At 49.4% G+C, this 25799-nt stretch overlaps 1 protein-coding gene across 4 annotated transcripts; it reads left to right on the forward strand.

The window, feature by feature from the left end:
* Window positions 1-1192: 1192 nt before the first annotated feature.
* ETV7 (ETS variant transcription factor 7) lies at window positions 1193-24603 on the forward strand. Of its 4 annotated transcripts, XM_023212650.2 has the most exons (8): window positions 1764-2068; window positions 3906-4041; window positions 14555-14719; window positions 17038-17163; window positions 19047-19277; window positions 21527-21669; window positions 23794-23894; window positions 24008-24603. In XM_023212650.2, the coding sequence occupies exons 1-8, from the start codon at window positions 2063-2065 to the stop codon at window positions 24123-24125; spliced, it is 1026 nt and encodes a 341-aa protein (XP_023068418.2). In that variant the 5' UTR covers window positions 1764-2062; the 3' UTR covers window positions 24126-24603. The 4 variants fall into 4 exon arrangements, with proteins under 4 accessions (XP_023068421.2, XP_026303879.1, XP_023068418.2 ...); XM_023212653.2 differs by lacking the exon at window positions 3906-4041 and having other exon boundaries at window positions 1193-2068; XM_023212651.2 differs by lacking the exon at window positions 19047-19277.
* Window positions 24604-25799: the final 1196 nt, after the last annotated feature.

The following is a 25799-nucleotide window of genomic DNA, read 5'->3' on the forward strand; positions in this document are numbered from 1 at the left end:
AAAATTTAAAAAAAAATTGAGGCAGTAGTTAGTAGAGGGAGGCAGTAGAGAGATTAACAAACTTGCTCAAGGGCACACAGCCAGTAAATGACATGGTTGGGATTTCAAACCAGGCAGGTGTTCCTAAGTCTAGATTATTATTCTCTATGCCATACTGCCTCTTGGAGAGCGAGCTGAGGTGGGCGATCACTGGAGCCCAGGAGTTGGAGGTTAAGGTGAGCTTTGATGGCACCACTGCACTCCAGCCTGGGTGATAGAGTGAGACCCTGTCTCTAAAAAAAAAAAAAAAAAAAAGGAAAATTAAAATTAAAAGAAAACAAATGAATGCACATTACTTTATCAAGCCTCCTTTTATGGACACCTTGAGTTATTTCTCATACTTTGCTATTATAAACCACAAAGAAATATGTAACTATGTATACTTTGGATATTTGTTGAATAAATTTCTGGTGGGCAGATTGCTGGGTGAAAGGAAAATGCATTTGTAACTTTGCCAGACCCTGCCGTGGGGTTGCACCACTTTAAACTCCCAGTGGAGTGCCTATTCCTCTCAGCCTCTCCAGCAGATTATGTTATTAAACTTAAATTTTTGCCAAATTTATGGGTAAAAATTTTTATCTCAGAATAACTTTAATTTGCACATTGGAAATAGTGAGTTCGTCTGAGCATCTTTTTCTTTCTCTGCTGCCCAGGCTGGAGTGCAGTGGCACAATCACGGCCCACTGCAGCCTCCAACTCTCAGGCTCAAGTGATCTTCCAACCTCAGCCTCCTGAATAGCTGGGGCTACAGGTGTAGCCCCACCAAGCCCAGCTAATTTTTTAAATTTTCGGTAAAGACAGGATCTCACCATGTTGTCCAGACTGGTGTCCAACTCCTGGGCTCAAGCGATCCTCCCACCTTGGCCTCCCAAAGTGCTGGGATTACAGGCATGAGCCACTGCGCCCTGGGCATCTTTTCGCATATTCAGGAGCCACTTGGCATTTCCTTTTATGTGGACTGTTTATTCATATCCTTTGCTCATTTTTTTTTTTCTACTGGGTTTCTGGCCTTGTTCTTACTGGTTTCTTATTGCTGGCCTAGAGCTTATGATAACTAAGCCTACTTTGTAACAGAGTCTACACCGTCAGATTTTCAGCAGAAGGTTGCTAATGCTTTTCTTTCCTTTTCTTCAGTGTCTGCTGGTTTGTTTTTATGCGCACAACCTCTCTTGAGACAGGGGGAGCTGAGACAGATGGAAAGGGTGATGGGTGGGCAGGCACCAACTCTGGAGCTCTCAGAGGCCCAGGAAAAGGTGTCAGTCGGGATCTCCGAGTAGTCTGGCCCTGCTCAGGAGAGCACAGCCGCTCTGATGGTGGCGCTACAGTTCCGGACCTGTGGGGCCTCCGCGGGGCCAAACGGCAGACCGAGACAGTATCGGGGCCGGGAAGGTCACCCACCCCTAAACGGAGAGGCACCAGGCCCAGGAACACCCCATGGGAGGCCCCTTCCCATCCCATGTGCGGAGACTCACAGGGTCTTGCTCCTGGGCTCGGTACCATGAGAGAGGCAGCTGGTCCCGAGTTCAGGACTCCCTAAGAGGATCCTTAGCTCCTCAGATCCTGCAGAATCCCACCTCTGCCCCAGTGGGAGCCAAGGCCTGGTCGCCAGAGGGCCTGTCCGCCGGCAGAAGGCTGTGTGCAGGACCCACGCCTCCCAGGCTGGCGAGCGGGAAGCGCCTCGGGGCTGCGCTCCCGCGGGGCCGCGCTCCCGCGGGGCCGGCCCCTGCCCTGCCCCTAGCCCGCAGCGGCGCGAGTGGAAGCGCATCCCGCTCTTTCGTTTTCGTTTCCCGGAAGGATAGCGATTACCGGAGCGCCTGGCGCCCCTGCCCGCCTGCGGGGGACCAGGGCGCACACGCCTTGGCGCTTCTCGAAAGACATTTCCTCCCACGCGACCTTCCAGTTCTCGGAGCCAGGTTAGGGGTTTGGGGGAGGAGGACTGGGAGCGCGGGCCTAGGGCCCCAGCAGCCACAGCCAGGGGAGCGCTCACGACAGAAAGCCGGTGGCTTCCTCACCTACACCTGTAATGCAGGTAAGAGCCTGGAGGCTGAACACGCAGCGCGCGCGCGGAGCCACCTGCTCCCTCATCCTTTCCCCACCATCCAGATTTCCAAACCTATTTTATCAGACCTTTTACCTGGCGGGAATCTCTCTTTCCAACACATTCCTAAACCTCACACTCATCCCACTCACCTCCCCTTCCACCTCCAGACGCGGGTCACTGCCCCCGACTCTCTCGGTGTCATACACAGCTCTGAAGGCATCATGCACAGCCCCTGCAGGCCCTTTCTGCAGCCCCCTTACCACTGGTCGCCCCTACACCAACCAGATGTGAGGTCCTTGGAAGTTCCTGCGCAAGCCGGGTCCTCACAGCTGGTGAACGCATTCTCTCAGGGAGCCCCTCGTTAGCAGCCCCTCCCCACTCGCCGGTTTCCTGGGAGCCTCGGAATTGCCCCCAGAGCTGGGGCCCCATCCCACTCCAAGGCCTTTCTCCACTCCCTTCTCGCCAAGACCCGTACCCGTTTATCAGACCCTTCCCTGGCCTCCATGCTGAAACCCAGGAGTCTGATCCTCAGCAGCTCCGTGGCTGGCGTTTCCCAGGCAGTTATAGCCCCGGAATTCCCCCCTCCTCTTACTTGGATGGGGATAGAGGAGTAGACAAAGAGCCTCCTGCAAGTTCTAGGCAAGTCCTGTGCCTTGAGCCCCTTCTCCAGCAAGGTAAGCTTTCCTTTCCCCATTAGGAGGCAGTCCCTGAGGTCTGATTACTTGGGAAACAGCACCAAAGGGGGTCTGGCTGGAAATGAAGTGAGAACAACCCTGAAAGGTGTTGAATCCCCTTTCGCAGCAGCCAAGGCTTCTGGAGTTCTGCTGGCTCCGATCCAAATTCTTTCTCGGCAGATCTCTCTCCTGGGGATCCCAAGAGATGAATGTAAAGCTTTTGACAATCCTAGAGTGAAAAATGACTTGATGGAACTGGTTTCACTTTTCCTTTCCGTGCTGTGGCAGCCTGTGGCTGGGCATGAGCCCCAAGGAGCCTCCTATTCCTACAAAATCCTGCCACTTTCTTCATTTTCTCATCTGGATGGATGAACCCCCGTCATCTCTGGGGGCCAGGCTGATTGTTGAATTGTAAAGATACAGGCTTCCTGTGGTGAGACCTTAGGATTCAGAAATTTATCCTTTTTACTCTTTTGAAAATAGTGTTTGTTTGTTCTGAGACGGAGTCTTGCTCTCTTGCCCAGGCTGGAGTGCAGTAGCGCAATCTTGGCTCACTCCAACTTCCGCTTCCCGGGTTCAAGTGATTCTCCTGCCTCAGCCTCCTGAGTAGCTGGGATTACAGGCGCCCATCACCACGCCTGGCTAATTTTTGTATTTTTTCGTAAAGACGGTGTTTCACATGTTCGTCAGGCTAGTCTCAAACTCCTGACCTCAAGTAATCCACCCGCCTCAGACTCCCAAAGTGTTGAGATTATAGGTGTGAGCCACCGCACCTGGCCTGTTTATTTCTGATTTAAGGTCTTTTGATCCTGGCCTCTCAGGTTTCCTGTGTTGTCCTCACCAAGGATCCAGTGAGTATTCCTAGGCTCTCAGATTTCAATCATACAAGTCTTGACAGGGGATCCCTCTTGGAGTTAGGCACATGCATGGAAAGCTTGAATTGGAAGGATGTCATTTATTGTGCCCACTGGGTACAAGATGTTGATGGTACTGAGTTGAAGATATACATGGTTCCTACCTTTAAGGTTGATGCAGTCTTTTGGCAGAGATAAACACTCTTTCCCTTCCAAAAAAATTCTTAAGACATTTAAAGATGGCTGAGCCTTCACCAAGACGCTCTTCTTTGACTGTCCTGGTTTTTCTCTCTCTAGGAGGGAGAATTGGCTGGTTCTCCTATAAGCCCTGTGGCAGCCATGCCTCCCCTAGGCACCCACGTGCAAGGCAGATGTGAAGCTCAAATTAACCTGCTGGGTGAAGGGGGGATCTGCAAGCTGCCGGGAAGACTCCGTAAGTAGAGGGGAGGAGAAAAGCTGAGTTTTTAAAAGTAAATTTTTATTTTGTTTTAGATCCAGGATCTTGCTCTGTTGCTTAGGCTGGAGTGTAGTGGTGTAATCACAGCTCATTGCAGCTTCAACTTCGAGCTCCTGGGCTCAAGTAATCCTCCCACCTCAGCCTCCCCAATAGCTGGGACTACAGGCACACTGGCTAATGTTAAAATTTTTAGTAGAAATGGAAAGCTCACTATGTTGCCGAGGTTGGTCTTGAACTCTTGGGCTCAAGCTATCCTCTCACCTCTGCCTCTCAAAGTGCTGGGATTACGGGCGTGAACCACTATACCTGGCCCTTAAAATTAATTTTTTTTTTTTTAAATAAGAGACAGGGTCTGTCTATGTTGCCCAGGTTGTTCTCAAATTCCTGCACTCAAGCAATCCTCCCATCTCGGCTTCCCAAAGTGCTGGGATTACAGGCATGAGCCAGTGTGCCTGGCCAAGATTTTATATATATCTCATAACATAACTTTGTACTGCATAAATATATACAATTATTATTTACAATTTGTCAATCAAAAATTTAATTTTGGCCAGGTGCCAAAATTAAATTACCTTCCCTCTGTTTGCTGTTTCTTTGCTGAGTTTTCTTTAGCTTTTCCTTTGTGATGGAGTGTTGCTCTGTTGCCCAGGCTGGAGTGCAGTGACATGACCTCAGCTCACTGCAACCTCCGCCTTCCTGGTTCAAGCAATTTTCCTGCCTCAGCCTCTCGAGTAGCTGGAACTACAGGCGTGCGCCACCACGCCTGGCTAATTTTTGTATTTTTTAGTAGAGATGGGGTTTCACCATATTTGCCAGGCTGGTCTCAAACTCCTGACCTCATGATCCACCTGCCTTGGCCTCCCAATGTGCTGGAATTATAGGTGTGGGCCACCGTGTCCGGCCAAGGTTAGAAATTTTAACACAACTTCTAAGAAATACTTTCTAATAGTGAAGCTCAAGCACAAGACCCACAACTCTTCTCTGAGCCCTGGGAAATCCTATTTCCCTAAGACCAAACTTCCTAAGCTCAGAAGCTCACTAAATATCTACTGAATGAATGAATGCATGAATGACTCAGGATCTCTGTTAAGAACGCCAGGACCTCCAAACAATGCAGGATCACTTCTGTGGGCCCTTCTGAGATGCACATTTCTAGGGACAGGCATTTCCTCCCCTCTTGAGGCAGCCTATTCTCTGGTTGCATAACTCAGGGTGCAGGTCATCGTGGCCTATTTTCTCCTAGATCAGAACTCCTGAGCTACCAGTTCTGTTGCCTTGGGTTAGATTTCCCCAGGAGCAAACCCTAAAATACTGGTGAGGAGTGGGGAGGAAAGACAAAGAAGAGAAGGAAATCCCAGAGGTGTTCTTTTGGGCCAGTTGGCACCATGGGGTCTCTGGGGACAGTGAATCCTAAGTTATTCCAACCAATGGGTAAGGGGGTTATATCCACTCACTTCCCTTCCATGACAGGATGAATGCTGTTTCCAGGGGTATTGGCTCTCCAGCATTTCCAAGTTACCCTGTACACTGGCTAAGGGCTTCCTGCAGCCAGAAAGAACCCAAGTCAGAGTCAGATGGGGCATTTGGCAGCCTTCAGAGTGCGGAGGTGAGAGGCAGGGCCTATGGGCAGGGCCCCAGCAGCGTCTTCTATACCTGTCATCTTAGATTCCATGACTCATATTTATTGGAACATCTGCAAATATTCAGACAATACAGTTCTGGCCCTTAGTAAATATCTGACAGTTTTAAAAGATAGGGGATGCCAAATGACTCATTTTCCTGTCAACAGCATCCCAAACAAGCCAACTGCTGACACCAAATGAGGGTTCGACTTTTCAGCCCTGTTGGGGGTGATCTCAGCCCAGTTTCCCAAATTTCTGGAAGCTGGATTTCCATCTCTGTCCATCTTGCTTGTTTATACCCTGTCACCCACACCATTCTCTCCCCTACCTCCAGCCTGCCTTTTAGCAGTCAGGACTGATTTGCCTCAGCAGGAAGTGAACAAACAAAACAGATCTTGTTTAGCCTTGTGAGTTGACGCTAAGAGGAACACGGAAGTTATTTTCCTGCAGAGCTCACTGTTTTGGCGTTGATTTTCCTGACAAAGATGCGTAGTAAAGCAGTGGAAAGTCCACTCTGAGGACAACTGTGATATCCGGGGTTGTGGCAAGGGACACGAGGTCTACTGGGATGGAGGAGTGGGATTCATGGAGATTCACAACTATGCTTCCCTTTATGGAAATGGGGAACAAAAGAGGATTCTCACCTCCCCATCCCTGGTCCATGGCCATGAGGGTCTGCCCAAGGCCAGAGTGAGTCAGGAGCTATGGGGGGATGCAGCTACAGGGCAGGGACAGCTGGCAGTGCAGACTCTAGGACCACTTTCAGAACTGGGCTGATGTCACAGAGGAGTGAGTCTGGGAGGAGGTGATGTATCCTCAAGGGACAACTTGGGAGAATTTTGAGAGGAGGCAGTTCAGAGATGGTCACCACCATGGCCTCATTCAATGACAGAGAAACTGAGACTCAGGGAGGGCAAGGGTCGTCTGTGATGCTAATGGCCAGACTAGGCCTCCAACCCAGGACTCTTACTTCTTGGTCCTGCATCTCTTCTTTTCCCTGGAGCTTATTCCCCAGAGAAAAGGTCTGTGAACTTCTCGCTTTGGATGCAGAGGAAATGAGACTTCTTTGTGTTTTGAAATTGACTTTCAAAGCTCCTAGCTGTAAATAAGCCACGAGAAGAGACGTAGAGTGCCATGCCCTATATTCAGAATCACAGGGAGAGGGATAATACCTCTCTGTGACTCCCTGGAAGTGTAAAGCAGAAGAAATGGGCCTTTGGGAAGCTTGAACAGATTTTGGGTGCCCATGCTCAAGTTCATATCCTTCACGTGTGAGAGAGTTCCTGGGCACTTCATTTAATAGATCAACGTTAACAATTGTGGCTTCCTGGTATTCCAGACCAGGGCTTCTCAGATTTTAATGTGCACATGAATCTCCTGGGAACCATGCTGAAGTGCAGATTCTGGTTCAGCAGTAGGTCTGGGATGGGGCCTGAGATTCTGCAGGTTTCTAATAAACTCTGCAGAATCTAATAAACTCTGCAGAAGGTAATGCTGATGCTGCTTGTTTGAGAACCACATTTTATTTATTTTGAAAATGCTGGTCAAGACTTACTAAGGAAGTGAAATCAACTTAGTAGACCAAGATAAATATTTTAAAAAATTGAAATAGAACAACACATCAGGGCACATTATAAATAGTAAAGGTAGCTGAGATTTGTGACTACTTTGTTTAGGCTATTTATATATATGTGTGTGTGTGGGTACAAAATGTATTTGTTTACCATGAGTTGAGGTCAAAATGGTTTGAGAAATGCTGCCCTAGATCATGGCATATGAGAAGCAGGAAACCAGATGGATGTGGGTGTAAAACACCAGAGAGGTGGGGTGGAATGGGGGGATGGAGATTAAAAGCGACTGTTCTAATTCACTGGAACGTGTGAGTGTTGACAGTGACATCATCACCTGGCAATGAAAAGGAATATGGCGGTGAGGACCCAAACAAACAGAAGGGGAATTGCAAAAACTATTAATATGAGGATAAAGAACCTCTCTCCTCACTAAACACAAGGTCAGGGCTAGATCATAGGTATCTTTGTGCAAATTGGAAAGACCCCTCCTTTGGGGAGAAGCCAATCAAAGTCCTGGCTGGATTTCACCTCCATCCTTCCATTCCCCTCCTCTGATGGTATCTTTGTGCAGTGCACAATGTGAACTGTATGCACTGGCCCTGCCCCCACAGTGATGACCATAAAGCTTGGTATGATTACCAAGAAAAGGATTATTGGCTAAGAATAGGGCCAAGCAATGGGGTGACAGATTTAAGGGGTCTCTGGAGACACAATGACATACAATAAACTAAGGACATGGTAATTGATAAGCCGTAGTCATGGCAGAGAAGCAAGCTAGTCTCTCTGTGTTCAGGCTGCGCTCCGCCAGGGAGGATGCTGATAATCAGCATAAAGGCCATTGGTTGAGTTTTCACTCTTGACTAGGCATTGTGATGGGCATACCGTATTTTCTATCTGATTGAATATATTCAGTAGGCGTGGAAAGTAGCTTCTTTTGTTATCTCTGCCTTACATTTGTGAAAAGTGGGCCTTAGGTGAATTATCTTGTCCAAAGCCACCCACCAGTAAAATGGTGGAGCTGGGATTTGAACCAGCATCCCTTAGACCCCACAGCTGCCATTTGCTTTGAGAAACTGCCTCTAGCCTCAGGTTATGATAGCTCCCATTTTTAGCATACTAGCCAAGCACTTTAACTGTCTCTTGCATTCTTCCTGCAAGAGGATCCTGCAAGGTAGGGAAAAGCCAGCTGTTCATTCTGATTTGGTTGCTCAATGCTGGTCAGGCTCTATGGCTCCTGGAGCTCACTAGACCCAGTAAACTACAGTGGGAAGTGGTGGAAAATAGCTCTGGTCAGGTGGGGAGGGGCACTTTGAGGGGTCTTGAAACCAGGACAGAGGGGTTTTGACTTGATGGGCTTGATAGTTAGGAGCAATAGTTTCTTCAGCAAGAGAGTAAAAGGGATGCTGTGGGAAGAGAGGTCCAGTCGGGGTGGGAGTCAGGGGCTGGAGAAGGGGCAGGCAAGGAAGCCCTGGGGGTGACTCCACACTGCTTTGCTCAACTCACTTATTTAAGCAATTTATTTTTGTTGAGCAGTTACTATGTGCCAAGCATTGCTGTAGGGGCTGGAGAGACCACAGTGACTGAGACAGGCAAAGTCTGTGCCTCCTGGAGCTTACATTCTAGTTAGGGATTCAGGTGACTACGTAAAGAAGCACTATGTCCACAGATAAGGGCAGTGGAGGTGATACAGCTGGGAGGTGGAGGGGAGCCCCACACCTAGCTCTGGTCTGGAAGGAGGTAGGGGACACAGTGTTGACTCTTCAGGGAGACACCTGAGCCCTCCAATTGTGTCCTGGACAGGCAGCTCCTCTTGCTGCCCCAGCCAGGGGGCTCTGTCCATATCTGCCTTGGGAGCTGGGAGTCAGGAGCTGGCCAAGCTGGAAATCCTCAGTAAGCAGGTCACTGGGCCAGGAGAGTGAGGTGACAAGGTGACATTTGCCTGTAGTCTTGAGAGACAAAGATAGTTAATGGGAAAGAAGTGAAAATGCAGTGGATTATTGCCAAGAGAGGGAGAGGTCGGGGCCCGATCTGCAGGGAAAGTCCCACATTCACCTTAGATTGGGAAGGGGAGTCACAGTTGCTCTCATCCCGGCAACTAGGTCAGGGAGACTTTTTGAGGGTGATTGACGCCTTAGATAATACCCGCCAGGGGTTGGACCCTGTGCTACGCATTTTACACATATTACATCATTGACATCTATAGCTCCATGTATGTCAAAAAGCACATGCCACATGCCAGATGCTGCTCTTTAAATGGATTATCTCATAGCATCCTTGTGACAGCCCTGTGTGGACAGTACAGTTTTTTCCATCATCCTTGGTTTTACCGATGATGCAACTGAGGTACTGCCATTTAGGTCACAGTATTTACAAGTGGCCTGGCAACATCATCTAGGCTTTCTGTTGCTGTTGCATGTTTTTACTTTTTTTTTTTTTTTTTTTTTTTTTTGAGATGGAGTCTCCCTCAGTCACCCAGGCTGGAGTGCAGTAGCTTGATCTCAGCTCACTGCAACCTCCATCTCCCGGGTTCAAGCAATTATCCTGTCTCAGCCTCCCAAGTAGCTGAGATTACAGGCACGTGCCACTGTGCTTAGCTAATGTTTTTATTTTTAGTAGAGATGGGGTTTCACCATGATGGGCAGGCTGGTCTCAAACTCCTGACCTTGTGATCCACCTGCCTCAGCCTCCCAAAGTGCTGGGATTACAGGCATGAGCCACCACACCCAACCTTCTTCTTCTTTTTTTTTTTTTTTTGAGACAGGGTCCCACTCTGTTGCCCAGGCTGGAGTGCAGTGGCACTATCATAGCTCATTGCAGCCTTGAAGTCCTGGGCTCAATCCCTCCCTCCTCAGCCTTCTGAGTAGCTGAGACTATAAGCATGCACCACCATGCCTGGCTAATTTAAAAAAAATTTTTTTTATAGAGTCAAGCGTCTAACTATGTTGTTCAGGTTGGTCTCAAACTCCTAGGTTCAAATGATCCTCCCTCCTCTGCCTCCCAAACTGCAGGAATTACAGGCCTCAGCCACCACAACTGGCCAGGAATCATAGTTTTGAATTTTCAGGCTGACAGCCTCCAATATGGTGAACTAGGGGAACTACACAAAAAATATGAGTTCAGGTACAATGCAATTGGCGGTTGACCCCCTAGCCGCAGAAGCCCTGGCTGGTTGTGGAGGCCTGCCCTCGACCCCTCAGGAATCTGCCCATCATGTGGCCTCCACATTTTACACTAAGTCAGCTTTCAGCATCTCATGTATCACCAGACTCATCTCCCAGCGAGGCTCCAAATTCCTGTCTTCACCAGCAAGGCATCCTTTTCCCTGCACTCCTGCTATTAAATGATATCTTATTCTTCTCTGATGGTACCTTTCCCTGACTATTGAGGTGACATGTCTCGTCACATGCTTATTGGTGGATTTGCTGTGCTGCAGGGGATCTCACCTGGCAGCAATTTTGCTGCTCCCTTCCCCCGGGGACATTTGGCCGTGTCTGGAGACATTTTTAGTTGTTGGAACTAGGCTGGCGTTGAGTGGCCAGGGTATTCCTAAACATCCTACAACACACAGGATAGGCCCTCACAGCAAAGAATTATCAGTCCCAAAGCGTCAATAGCGCTGAGGCTGAGAAATCCTGCTTTGCTGGGATTGCTGGGAAGATTTTTTTGTCTTTAAAATAAATCAATTTACAGATGCTCTTGACAAGGCATTAACCTTTTATCTGTCATCTGTATTGCAAATATTTCCCTGAAATCTGTCTTCTTTTAGTTTTGTTTATGGTATCTTTTGCAGCAAACACAGAAAATTAATGTAGTCAAATGTGTGTTTCGTTTTTATTATAGCCTCTGTGTTTCCTGTCATGGTTGAGGTCCCCTCTGTTCTTGAGTGCATATGGTTTTTGATTTCTACTTCTATTAAGATTTGTATTGTTCTATTCTTTAGGCCTTTAATCTACCTACAATTGATTTTTGTGAATGTGAATGGTGGGAGGTTATGGGGGAAACCCCACCCCTGATATTTATTGTGGGTTCTTTTCTATTTCCTAAGTGTCTCGGCTGGTTTGAGAAATAAAGGGAAAAAGTACAAAAGAGAGAAATTTTAAAGCTGGGTGTCCGGGGGAGACATCACACATTGGCGTGTTCCGTGATGCTCCCCAAGCCGTAAAACCAGCAAGTTGTTATTAGCGATTTTCAAAAGGGGAGGGAGTGCATGAATAGGGTGTGGGTCACAGAGATCACATGCTTCACAAGGTAATAAAATATCACAAAGCAAGTGGAGGCAGGGCGAGATCACAGGACCACCGGATGGGGCGAAATTAAAATTCCTAATGAAGTTTTGGGCATGCATTGTCATTGATAACATCTTATCAGGAGACAGGGTTTGAAAGCAGACAACCTGTCTGACCAAAATTTATTAGGCGGGAATTTCCTCGTCCTAATAAGCCTAGGAGCGCTACAGGAGACCGAGGCTTATTTCATCCCTTCGACTTCGACCGTAAAAGGCAGCCACCTTAAGGGGGCTGTCTATAGAACTACCCTCAGGGCGCATGCTCTTTCTCAGGGATGTTCCTTGCTGAGAAAAAGAATTCAGCGATATTTCTCCTATTTGCTTTTGAAAGAAGAGAAATATGGCTGTTCCGCCTGGCTCACCAGCAGTCAGGCTCCAAATCTTTTCTCCCTTGCTCCCTGAAGATTGCTGTTATCCTGTTCTTTTTTCAAGGTGCCCAGATTTCATATGGTTCAAACACGCATGTTCTACAATTTGGCGACATTCATCTTCCTCAGCTTACGAAGATGATGGGATTAAGAGATTAAAGTAAAGACAGGCATAGGAAATCACACGGGTATTGATTGGGGAAGTGTCCATGAAATCGTCACAATTGATGTTCAGAGATTGCAGTAAAGACAGGTGTAATAAATTATGAAAGTATTAATTTGGGAAACTAATAAATGTCCAGGAAATCTTCACAATTTATATTTGTGTTCTTCTGCCGTGGCTTCAGTCGGTCCCTCCGTTTGGGGTCCTGACTTCCTACAACAGGAGGTGAGGACCCAAATATATTTTTTTCCAGGTGGAGAGTCAGTTTTTTTTTTTTTCTTTTCGTATTAGATTAACTATCCTTTCCCTCTGAATTAAAATCCTACCACTGTCATGTATTAACTTTACAAAATACACATACACACATTTGCATGCATGTGTGCGTGCATGAACACTTACTTACTCCTGGGATCCACCTTTTTTTCCAGTGATACTTGCCAATCTTAGCATAAGACCTTTCAGTCTTAGTTACATGGCTTTGTCATATGTAGTACCACAGAGGCTAGTTCTCACATGTATTCTTTCTTCCCGTCTTAAATCATTTTTTCGGCAATTTCAGACATTTACTCTTTTCTCTTATTCATTTTTAGGTCCCAAAATAGAAGTAAAGGAAACCTCTCCTCACTCTTAACCTGGGCTCTAGTGCCGTGCTTTCTGTTTTCTCGGCACAGTGAGCACTCCCCGCATGCCGTCGGGAGGACTATCATTAGAGTTACTGGTTGTGGGACTCCTCCCTCCTGCCAGCCTGGTTCTGTGCCATGTCCCTGGCCCTGCACGGTGACTGACACAAGCTGGTGCTCATTAGATATTGGCTGAATGAATAAACAGTGAAGGATGCAGATCTCCTTTGTTTTAAATGTTAAAATTAAGTTAATGTCTTGTGTTGCTTTGAGTATAAGGGAGCAGAGGCTGGTCTGGTCTTTGTCATTGCCAAGGGGTGGCCTTGGACAGTTGCTTCTCTCTTCTGCCTCAACGTTTTTACCTGTAGAACTGAGCCCAGTAAGCTCTGAGTCTTTATACCATTGCAGTCATAAAATAGGATTTAAATTTACGTGTTTTTTTGAGACAGGATCTCACTCTGTCACCCAGGCTGGAGTGCAGTGGAGCAATGATGGTTCACTGTGACCTCCCAGGCTCAAGCGATCCTCCCACCTCAGCTTCCCAGATAGCTGGGACCACAAGTGTGCATCACTATGCCCGGCTAAATTTTCTAGAATTTTTGTATATTTGGAGAGATGGGGTTTTGCCAAGTTGCTCAGCCTGGTCTCGAACTCCTGGGATCAAGTGATCTGCCCACTTTGGCCTCCCAAAGTGCTGGGATTACGGGTGTGAGCCACTGCACTCAGTCTATTTTAAATATTTTTGGCTCACAAAGGCAAATGTGTCAAGGGCTCATAAAGTCATAACGTAGCCCTGCTAAACACTACCCAAAACTTGGCATTAGGAGCGTAGCAGTCCCAGGCAGAGTGGAAACGTGGGGAGAATCAGCAGCCACTTGTCTGGCTACTGCCAGAAATAAAAACACATGCACTGAAGGTGAATGTAGGAGGCTCCCTTGTCCCCTGGGCTGTTCCCTGAGCAAACCTGATTCCAAGTTGGCACAATGGAGCAGAAAAATTCAATAGCCAGACATCCCAGCTGTGCCTCATGCTTCCTGTATGAGTGTGGACTAGTCACTTAACCTCTGGGAGCCTCATTGCCTCATTTGGGGAATAATAACACCCCTTCCTTTTTCTTTTTTTAGACGGAGTCTCGCTCTGTCACCCAGGCTGGAGTGCAGTGGCGCGATCTCGGCTCACTGCAAGCTCCGCCTCCAGGATTCATGCCATTCCCCTGCCTCAGCCTCCCGAGTAGCTGGGACTGCAGGCAGATGCCAGCATGCCCAGCTAATTTTTGTATTTTTAGTAGAGATGGGGTTTCACCGTGTTGGCCAGGATGGTCTCAATCTCCTGACCTCATGATCTGCCTGCCTTGGCCTCCCAAAGTGCTGGGATTACAGGCATGAGCCACTGCGCCCGGCCAGTAACATCCCTTTCATTGGACTGTTCGGTCTTTCAAGTAATCACTCAACATGTGTTTTTTGAGCACCTACTGTGTTCCAGGCACCGTTCTAGGTGCTGAATACACTTAACAGTGTGCTCCAGCACACCTAGTCCAGTGCCGGCACATAGTAGGTTCTCGTTAAACACTTGTTGAATGAATGATTGGAAAACAGGTGGGGAGGAGGTACCAACAATAAATAAGTGAATACATGCATGATACATATATAATGATAAACACCAACACATGATTCTATCCCGTGTAAAATGTCGTTACAAAAAAGGTAAGGTGCTAGGAAGGAAAGGAACAGGTGCCAGGGACAGAAGATGATGGGGGTTGGGAGCCAGGACAGGGGAGCATCTGCTCAGATGGAGTGCTCAGGGTAGAATTCTTTGAGGAGGCCTACGGGGAGTGATGGGACTGGTTCTTACTGGTTGCAGGCATCCAGCCCGCACTGTGGAGCAGGGAGGACGTGCTGCACTGGCTGCGCTGGGCAGAGCAGGAGTACTCTCTGCCATGCACCGCGGAGCACGGGTTTGAGATGAATGGACGTGCCCTCTGTATCCTCACCAAGGACGACTTCCGGCACCGCGCGCCCAGCTCAGGTCAGAGAGACTCACAGGTTTTCCTCTAAGTGGGAACCCTGGTAGGCCAGGACAGCACAAGTACCCCAGGGGGATCCCGGGAGGGAGATGGAAGAGGTCTTCTTTGGGGAATCATGCTCATCTCCAGCACTGCAGATGCCCCTCTGCACACGCATGTGTCTGGTGGGTCCTAGCTAGAGCAGGCCTTCGGCGAGGGAGTCCATTTGACCACTTGTTTTTAGAGCTGTAGGGGCCTGTTCTGCTGTCTTGCTTTCTCTTCCCCTTATCTGTGGCCCTTGTCTCCTTTACTCACTTCCATCCTATTGCCTCCCACCCCCTACCCCTACTGAGCAAAAAACCAACTAGAGAAAGATCAAATATTCATTCACACTGAGGTATAAATGGCTGGTAACAGCAAAAGCCTTGACTCTCAATATGACTTTTGATTTTAACCAGAAACTAGGTCTGAGGGCAAAGGAATGGATGTCAGATTATGGTGTTCCAGCAGCACGAAGTTTGTGGGGAGGGACTGGTCGTGGGAGGGAGGGTGGCCAGTGGTAGCGGGCAGCAGGGCCTTCCAGGAATCTCTAGAATCGCATTTGAGTCTTACTTGGCTTGTTTTCAGGTGGCTCTTATGTTTGTGCTGATTTGGTGTCTTTTTTTAAGAATTCGCTGATGTTTTCTGTGTACCCTGTCTTTTGGTCAAGCAGGCCCACAGTGTATGTGGCAAAGAGATGTTCTGAAATCTGCTGATTTGCTCCTTTTCTCCTTAACACGCACAGCCGGTCTCATGTCACATCCCAAGTTCTTTCCTTCTTTTTCTTTTTTTTTTTTTTTTTGAGACAGAGTCTCACTCTGTCGCCCAGGCTGGAGTGCAGTGGCATGATCCTGGCTCACGGCAACCTCTGCCTCCCAGGTTCAAGCAATTCTCCTCCCTCAGCATCCTGAGTAGCTGGGATTACAGGCGCCCACCACCATACCTGGCTAATTTTGTATTTTTGGTAGAGATGGAGTTTCACCATGTTGGCCAGGCTGGTCTCAAACTCCCAACCTCAGGTGATTTGCCCACCTCGGCCTCCCAAAATGCTGGGATTACAGGCATGAGCCACCGCTCCTGGCTGACATCCCAAGTTCTATCACCCACTTCCCTCCATGAGCCTCTTGTAGCAGCTGCTGGAACTTTCGTCCCTCTGAGAGTTTGGATTCAAGAGCTCTAGTGGGAGGTGAGGGGAAGGCAGGGACAGAGAGACAAGGCTTCCAGCTTCCCCACAGCCCTAATGGTCCTGTGCCAAGGCAAAGCGGGGAAGCAGGTGAGCTTGGGGCTGGTCCCCTTCATGCCCTTGTTCATCTCTCCATCTTCCTACAAGCACTCCTGGTCCTTGAGTAACCACTCTACTTTGTATCCCACTGGGTGCCTGGGATCCCCAGGTTGGCTCTCTACCCATGGATCCCCTCTTTCCTGTCCTACTGTCAGCACCTTAGCCCAAGGTATGAGTCAAGGGAAATTTCTGGGACCATGGACAGAGCCCAATTCTGTTTTTTTTTTGTTTTTGTTTTTGTAACAGGGTCTCACTCTATTGCCCAGACTAGAGTTTGGTGGCGTGAACACAGCTCACTTCAGCCTCAACCTCCTGGGTTCTAGTGATCCACCTGCCTCAGCCTCCCAAGTAGCTGGGACCACAGACATGTGCCACCATACCCAGCTGATTTTTAAACTTTTTGCAGAAACAGGGTGTGTCCATGTTGCCCAGGCTGGTCTCAAACTCCTGGGCTCAAGCAATCCTCCTGCCTTAGCCTCCTAAAGTGTTGGGATTGCAGATGTGATCCATCACACCTGGCCTTTCTTTTTTTCAACCATTTATTGAAGCGGGTACTAATTCTGCCTTTTAGGAAGAGGCTAAGACAGCTTTGCTCCTTAGAAGGCAGGGGCAGACTTTTAAAAAAGCTTGGAATCCCATGAGCCTTAGAACTGTCTCTGCCCCCAGGAACATGAGGTACAGTTGTACAGTTTATGCACCGTGCACAAGCCCTCAGCCAAGGGTGTGTGCGGGGGGTTGAGAAGCAGCCTGACCTTGCAAGCTGCATGCCCTGGAGGCGGCCACGTCTACTGGCAGGATAGGATGTCTTTCTAAAATTCATCCACCACGGGAGCAGCAGCGTCCCTGCCCATCGCCAGCCCAGCCTCCTGTTAGCTGCAGCAGGAACCCCTTCGCCAGCAGCACGAAGCTGTGACAGGACATGCCAGCCCTCACCCTCAGGCAGGTGGCTGCAGGGGGATGAGGCTGGCCCTCCCCACGTGGCCTGTTCAGCAGCCTGCCCTCCCTCCCACCCATGTCCAGGTGACGTCCTGTATGAGCTGCTCCAGTACATCAAGACCCAGCGGCGAGCCCTTGTGTGTGGGCCTTTTTTTGGAGGGGCCTTCAGGCTGAAGACACCTACCCAGCACTCTCCTGTCTCCCCGGAAGGTGAGGAAGCTGTTTGTGGTGCTCTGAGTACCTCCCTCAAATCAGCCTCACTGGGAGGGCAGGACATCCTCAAGGCAAAGCAATGAAGGAGGTGGCCAGTGTGGGCAAGCTCCCCTCCCTCCCCGCCCCCACCTCCTGCTCTGGGGTGCTCCTGGCAGCCCTCCCTCTGTGCTGCACCCTCCTTGCCTCCCACCTCCTCGTTTCTCTGCTCTCTCCAGCAAAGAGTTGTTTGTATCATGTCTCAATTTCCTCTCTGGAGCCCTCCGTGGAAACCATTCTTGTCAGGGTCTCCAGACACCTGAAAATAAAGGTGTCCATGCCATGGCCATTCTCAGTCCTGATTTACCGTGGCCTCTCACAGCCTTCCACCCCGGGGGTCACCTCTTCTTCCCCCAAAACTCTTTCTTCCCTTGGCTTCCAGGACACCCCACTCACCTGGTCTCCTCTACCCCACTGGTGTCTCCTCGACCTCCTCTTCTGGTTTCTACTCTTCTCCCCTGCTTCTAGAAGTTGGGGTACCCCAGGGTCAGAGGACCTCTCTGCTTCTCTATCTGCACTCAGATACTGGGAAATCTCATCTGATCCTGGATCTTAAACACCATGTGGTGCCAATGATTCCAATATATGCCTCAACTTCTCCAAATTCCAGATATGTGCACCCATGCTGCCTGCCCCACCCCTCCACTGGGGCGTCTAGTAGGCACCTCAACCCCCACAGCCCCTAAACCAAATGCTTGATATCCTGCCCTTTTCAGTCTTCCCCAGCCCCGCAAACCCCGCCTCCACACTTCCAATTGCTCAGATGTCATTTCTACCCCCACCCCCACTCATCCCAACTGTCCACAAATCCTGTCCGCCCTACCTTCAAATCTATCCAGAATCCAGCCTTTTCTCATTCCTCCCCTGCTGCCCCGTTCCAGTCCCCACTGCCTCTGGAGAACATCCTCACTGGTCTCCTTGCTTCTGCTCTTGACCTCCTGTGATCTGTTCTCCACAGCGCAGGGAGATTCAGAAGTAGGTCACATCACTTTTCTGCTGGGCATCTTCCAGCGGCTCCCTTCTCACTCGGAGTCCAAGTGCGGTTCTTCTGCTGACTCCTGCCCCTGCCTTCCCCTTCCAGGCTTCTCTCTCTTGCTCCTGCTGCTCCAGTCACACGGGCTTTCTTGTTCATTGAACAAGCCTGAGATGCTCCTGCCCCAGGGCCTTTGCAATTACTGTTCCCTCTGCCTGGCATCCCCTCCCTGCTCTAGAAACCCACAGATCTCACTCCTCTACCTCCTTCGGGTCTGTTCAAATGCTAATGTCAGGGAGGCCTGAGCAGCCTCTCAGAAGTGGAAACTCCTGCTCCTTTCCCAGATCTGCCTCTCTGCCTTAGGGCTATTTATTTTGTTCTCCCCACATTGTATACTGTTTCTGTTTCCTTTTTATTTTAACCGTCCATCTCCCCTGCTCTCAACTAGCGTATAAGCTCCCTGAGGGCAGGGGCTTTTGGGGGCTCAGCGATATATCCTCAAGATTCTTAGAACAATGCCTGGTTCATAGACGGCTCTCAATAAATACTTGGGCAAATGGAGAGGAGGTGGGATACAGCGCCCCTGGGTTCTAGACCTGGCTCTGTCACTGCTCAGCTTTGCAGCCAGTTTCACAGATGCAGGAACAGGCTTGACAGATTGTTACTTGTGTGGGAGCTGGGGTTAGCACCTAGGCTGTCTGGCTCTCACCCACTGCCTCCCACCGCCTCCCTGACCTTCTAACCGGGGGCTGGACAGAGGAAGAGCATCAGGAGTGCTGCCCCACAGGGCTCCCAGGCTCACCATTGAGGGATTGAGTTGGGGAGACTTGGGGCCCACTGCCTGCTACCACTGGTGCTCATCTGCCTGCAGAGGTGACTGGCCCTTCTCAGATGGACACCCGAAGGGAACACCTGCTGCAGCCACCAGACCCAGGGCTTACCAGCTCCTTTGGCCATCTGGATGACCCTGGCCTGGCCAGGTGGACCCCTGGCAAGGAGGAGTCCCTCAACTCATGTCACTGTGCAGAGCTCACCTGCAGGACCCAGGGGGTCTGTTCCTTCCCTGCGATGCCACGGGCCCCCATTGACGGCAGGATCGCTGGTGAGTGGGAGGCTGCTCCTCTGGCCATGGGAAGGCACCCTGAATCTGAGTCCCAGAGTCACGAGTAATAAGGACAGGGCTATTTTGACCTGGTGATGGGAGGTCTGTGGCTGGGGGATTTCGGAGTAGCATGACTGTCCTGTGTGCTGGCCACAATCTGGTTACAGAGGGCAGTGATACGTGGGATCACCAAGCCTCACCCTGTCTCCCACAGAGGGACAATTTAGCAGTCATATTCTGACACTCACATTAGCATGGAGTGCCACACCTGCCTTTTAAAACTTTATCTATTTTAAAATAATTGAGCATTAATTATGTGCCAGGCGTGGTTCCCAGGCCCTTATTTAATTCTACAATGGCCTTTTGAGTTTGGTACTATTATTAGCCCCATTTCACAGATATGGAAATTGAGGCACAGAAAGGTTAAGTAACTTCTCCAAGATCACACAGCACTGGTAGAGTTGGGATGTGAACCCAGGCAGTCCGGCTCCAGAGCTTGAGCACTAACCAAATGATACACTTCCACTCTGCATTCATTGTTAAAGGATTAGCAGGCAGACAACCTGACAGACTGACGGGTAAGCTGAAGGGTGTTTTTCTAGTCATAATATTTACACTGCATTTCTTCTTCTTCTTTTTTTTTTTTTTCAGCTTTTAGGTTCAGGGGGTACATGTGCAGGTTTGTTACACAGGTAAATTGCGTGCAACTGAGCTTTGGTGTATGAATAATCCTGTCACCAAGATACTGAGCATAGTACCTGATACGTAGTTTTTCTTTTCTTTTTCTTTTTTTTTTTTTTTAGACGGGAATCTGGCTCTTTTGCCCAGGCTGGAGTGCAGTGGCAAAATCTCAACTCACTGCATCCTCTGCCTCCCGGGTTCAAGCAATTCTGCTGCCTCAGCCTCCCAGGTAGCTGGGATTATAGGCGCCCGCCACCACACCCGGCTAATTTTTGTTTTATTAGTAGAGACAGGGTTTCACCATGTTGGCCACAGACTGGTCTCAAACTCCTGACCTCAGGTGATCCACCCACCTCAGCCTCCTTTGGTGCTGGGATTACAGGCGTGATCCACCGCGCCCAGCCCGTGATAGGTAGTTTTTCTGCCCTGGCTCTTCCCCTGTAGTGGTCCCCAGTGCCCAGAGTCTATTGTTCCCATCGTTATGTCCATACCACATTCATTCTATGAAGCCAGAGTGGGCAGAAGCCTGGCTTTTGGGTTGGAAATGACTAGAAGTCACTAAAAAACAATGATTGGCCCAAAACATAGAAATGATGAATACTTGAGGTGATAGTGTCCTAAGTACCCTGACTTGATCATTATACATTCTGTGCATGCAACAAGATCTCACATGTACACCAGAAATATGTACAAATATTATGTATCAATAAAAAACCCAATGATCCACAATAATTGGATTTTTTTTTTAAAGAGATTGAGTCTCACTCTGTCGCCCAGGCTGGAGTGCAGTGATGTGACCATAGCTCACTGCTGCCTCAAATTCCTGGGCTCAAGGAATCCTCCCACTTCAGCCTCTTGCAATTACTGTATTCTTCAATTATAATGCTTAACATTCTTTGTGCACTTACACTATCCCAGGCACTGTGCTGAGGGTTTTGTGGTCTATTATGTTACCTAATTCCCTCACCACCCCATACCAGGAAACTGGCTCAGAGACAGTTGTGTAACTTGCCTGCAATGTCCCAGCCAACAGGCCCAGGTCCTGGGATTCAAGATCACACAGTTGCTCCCAGATGCCCACTTACCCTCCCAATGGCACGCTTGGTTTTCCTGAACTTCACCATTAGGGAACTTGAAGGGGTGGATGTTATAATTAATAGAAGTCCAGAGGGCTGAGTGAGTGGGCCAGGGGCAGAAAGGGACCTGCAGTCAGGGGCCTGGCCACTCGGCCTGTGGGCCCAGCACCTTCCCTCACGTGGCTCTGATGTCAGGTGGAGCCAGTCAGACTCCCCGCTTTGCCTGCCACTTAGGAGCTTGGCAACTTTAGACACCTCTGCACCTCTGAGCCCATTTCCTCACCTCTTCCTGGGGATAAAGGTAGCCACTTCCCAGACTCATGAGACAATGCATGAGGAGCCCCGTTAGTGGCCGTTTCTGTTGATACCATCATTTTCAGCGTCCTGCTGGTGCTCCCAGGGCCCTGGCCAGGAGGCCTCCAAGGGTGCCTTTCTAACACCTGTCCTCACAGTTCCAGTAAAGCTGCCTGCACTCCCTGTGCTAAATTGCAGACTGCCGGCTGCTGTGGGATTACGTGTATCAGCTGCTCCTTGACCCCCGGTATGAGCCCTACATCAGGTGGGAAGACAAGGACGCCAAGATCTTCCGAGTTGTGGATCCAAATGGGCTCGCCAGACTCTGGGGAAATCACAAGGTGAGCCTTGGCCGGCAGAATGGTCTCAACGTAACCAGAAGGCGACAGAGTTGGGGGTCAGAGTGGACCCCTAGCACTACGGGACAATCCTCAGCTGATGGCGCCTTCACCAGCAGCCCCAGAAGTGTCAGGATAACTTTATTTGGGGAGCTATTGAGGGACAGGCAGTTACCTCTTATGGACGGGGAATGTCTCTGAAACTGAACAATTATGTCTTCTCATTGCTTAATCTTACCTTTGCTTAGCATTTTAGCCTTTAGAAGCATGTTTACATGAACTGCACAGTTAGGCCAGATGAGGAAGCTGCTTTCTTGCGGGGAGCTGGACAGAAACCCAGGTCTCAGGCCCAACAGGAGCATCCGATGTCAGGGCTGGAAAGGCCTGGGGATGACTGAGGCCAGCATTCCCATGAGGAGGAATGCCTGTACCTAAATGGGTGTCTGCAAGATGATCTTAGGTGGTTTAATATCCTTATAATTATTTATTTTTGAACTAGGATTACAAAATGTATCTACCGTGACCATCTCATGATTTATAGCAGTGATATAAGGAATGTAGCCTTTTAAAATAAATAGGTTTCTTTAAGTAAAAAAAATCTTTTAAAGAAAACTATTAATGATAATGATAATCATCGATTTATAGCTTTTCCTAAGATGTAATAGTGCCTGATTGCCAGGCACTGCCCTGAGAGCTCCACTTGTATTAATTCATTTAATTCTCATACCAGCCTCGTAAGAGGTATTATCAAATGTGGAGACTGGGGCTCAGTGAGGGCTAACAACTTGCCCCAAATTTACCCATCCCCTGCTATGTAAGAGGCAGAGCAGGGACTTGAACCCAGGCCGTGGGTTCAAGAGCTAAGAGCAATATTCTATTGCTCTTAGCAGTGCTGGTGGCTGGAAGGATGCAGATGACTAAAGTTCAGAGGACGTATTGGTCTAATTCTCATATAGAACAGGGAGGAAAACAGGCCCAGAGAGCCCCAGTTCCCTTTAATGAGCACATACTACATGCCATACACTGTGCTAATTGCCTTCATGGATTAGCTATTAATAATTTAATCCTCGACCTGTGCGATGGGTGTTCTTCTCATTATGTAGCTGGGGAAGCAGACTCAGGTCAAGAAACTTGTCCAAGGTGACACAGCTGCCAAGCGCTGGAGCTGGGGCTGAAATTGATGCCAACCCCCAGGCTCTTTGGCCCTACCTCACACTGCCTATCCCTGAGAGACAAAGAAATGGCTTGGCCAAAGTCATCCAGGGTGTGGCCTGGCAAGGCCATCCATGCCACCCCACCATGCTGTCTCTCTGATTGCATTTTCTGCATATATATATATATATATATAAAACAAATATATATATTTGTTACTGTTGAGATATTTGCTATTTAAAAGTAACATGCAGTTCACTCCCACACTATGTTCTTAGCCAAGTAGGCAAGAGAACCCTTCCTTCCTTCCTTCCTCCTTCCCTCCCTCCCTCTCTCTCTCTTTCTTTTCTTTCTTTCTCTTTCCTTCTTTCTTTCTTTCTTTCTTTCTTTCTTTCTTTCTTTCTTTCTTTCTTTCTTTCTTTCTTTCTTTCTTTCTCTTTCTTTCTTTTCTTTTTCTCTCTTTCTTCTTTCTCTCTTTCTTTCTTCTTTCTTTTTGTGATGGAGTCTCACTCTATTGCCCAGACTGTAGTGCAGTGACACGACCTCAGCTCACTGCAACCTCTGCCTCCCAGGTTCAAGGGATTCTCCTGCCTCAGCCTCCCGAGTAGCTGGGACTACAGGCATGTACCACCACGCCTGGCTAATTTTTGTATTTTTAGTGGAGACAGGGTTTCACTATGTTGGCCAGGCTGGTCTCAAACTCCTGACCTCAAGTGACCTGCCCACCTAGACCTGCCAAACTGTTGGGATTACAGGAGTGAGACACCCTGCCCAGCCCCATCATTTCTTCCCCAACCTTCCCCTGCTTTTTCCTTCCAAACTCAAGTGAGCACTCATAAATCCTCACAGATCCCTGGAATGAGAGGCTTAAGAAGCTGTCCAGTCCACCCCGTTCCCTTACAGGGTGGAAACTGAGGCCTGGAAGGAGCGGGACATGGAGAGCAGGGCTGATGTGGGGGCTGCTTTGCTTTCCAGAACCGGGTGAACATGACCTATGAGAAGATGTCTCGTGCCCTGCGCCACTATTATAAGCTTAATATCATTAGGAAGGAACCGGGGCAGAAGCTCCTGTTCAGGTGAGTAGCCTAGGGGATGTGGTGAAAGGGGGACACAGAACTGGGGTTCGGTGGGCTGAAATCCCCCTGCAACTGGGGCAGGAGCTGATTTGCAGTTGGGGCCTGAATTCTAGATTTCTAAAGACTCCAGGAAAGATGAGCCAGGACAAGGACAGCCACCTGGAGCCGCTGGAGAGCCACGAGCAGGACAGAATGGAGTTCAAGGACGAGAGGCCAGAAATCTCTCCGTGAGGGGCAGGTGGACTCCGGGCACCCGGTACCGATGGGGCAGGGACCGAGTCTCCTATGAAGGCAGCCTCCTCCTCCCAGCAGAGCAGCAGGATCCCCAGCCAGATGCTGTACCCACAGGATTACAGCCATTGCTTGGGAGGGCTGGGAGGCCTCCCATCCGGGACACTGGGGGCAGGAGTGTCATCTTTTGGGCAGGGCGATCCTGGGGCTAAATGGGGTACAGGGGAGTGTTCTCTCTCCTGCTGCAGCCCCGGGAGAGAAAGCCAGGCACCGATAGAGCATCCAGCTCCACCCCTGTAAATGGAATTTCCAGGATGAAGGGAATGAGGTCCCTCACTGAGCCTCAGATTTCCTCACCTGTGAAAGGGGCTGCTCCTGAAAACCCCAACCTCAGGGCTGATGCAGGAAATGGGAAAAAGTATCAGTGCTTTGAGGCAGCATGGACAGCCTCAGTAATAATAAAAACAATGCTAGCTGGCGTTTCTTTCTTTTCTCTTTTTTTTTTTCTGAGACACTCCTGCGCTGTCACCCAGGCTGGAGTGCAGTGGCACGATCTCGGCTCACTGCAACTTCTGCCTCCTGGGTTCAAGAGATTCTCGTGCCTCAGCCTCCCGAGTAGCTGGGATTACAGCTGCCCACCACCACCCCCGGCTAATTTTTGTATTTTTAGTAGAGACACAGGGTTTCACCATGTTGGCCAGGCTTGTCTCGAACTTGCGACCTCAGGTGATCCTCTAGCCTCAGGCTCCCAAAGTGCTGGGATTACAGGCGTGAGCCACTGCGTCCAGTCGATGTTACTTAAGTGTTTGCTATGTGCCAGGCCTTGTGCTAAGGGCCTCACGGATATCTTATCTCATTTAATTCACTCGGCACCTCCCTCAGGCATGAAGGTGAGGACACTGAGGGAGAGGCCTGCGGAGCTGGCCTGCCTCTCCAGAACCCAGGGCTTCGACCTGTTTTCTTTCAGCGCCTCTGACTGTATGTGGGCATTTCTTAGCCAGGTCCCAGCCCCACCTCTCTGCTCTTGGCATCTTCACTGAATAGTCCATTTCACTTGGCCCAGCCCCTCATCCTCAGTTTTCAGTGACTATGACCCAGTGAAGACTGCCCCCCCACCCCCGTACCTGTGGCTTCCTATGCTCCTGTCCCTGTATCTGCTGTGGAACTTTGGGCAAGGTGTTCCGCCTCTCTGGGGCCTCAGGTTTCTCATCTGTAAAATGGGGCTCCTTCTCCTCACCTGACCTCCGCGTTGTCAGAAAGCTTCCATAAGGCCATACTTGTGAAATGCTTAATGTTTGCCTGCTCTGTGGGGAGGGCTTAACCTGTGTTAGCTGAGAAATCTCTGCAGACCAGAAGCTGCTCTGAAGCATGAAAACACCTCGGTCCAGTGGGTCAGCTTCTCCCTCTGTGCCCCAGCCCCAAGTACTGACTGGGGCCTCCTGAGGGCCAGAGCCTCTGTCCTTGCAAGCCCTCAGGTAAAGCTCGGGGGGGAGAAGGGAGTATTTTCATTTAACCAAGAGTAGAACTCCCTGGATTCACATCTTCTTTCTCAGAAGGAGGAAACTACCTCAGCCTCTTGCCCCCAGCCAGTCAGGAAATCCCCCTGTCTCTGCTGGAGCCTGCACTGGCCTTGAGTCACTGCAGAGAAGTTCTTGATAAGGACTCTTGGATTTT

The sequence above is a fragment of the Piliocolobus tephrosceles genome, chromosome 5 (assembly GCF_002776525.5).
Source record: "Piliocolobus tephrosceles isolate RC106 chromosome 5, ASM277652v3, whole genome shotgun sequence".
Classification (NCBI taxonomy): domain Eukaryota; kingdom Metazoa; phylum Chordata; class Mammalia; order Primates; family Cercopithecidae; genus Piliocolobus; species Piliocolobus tephrosceles.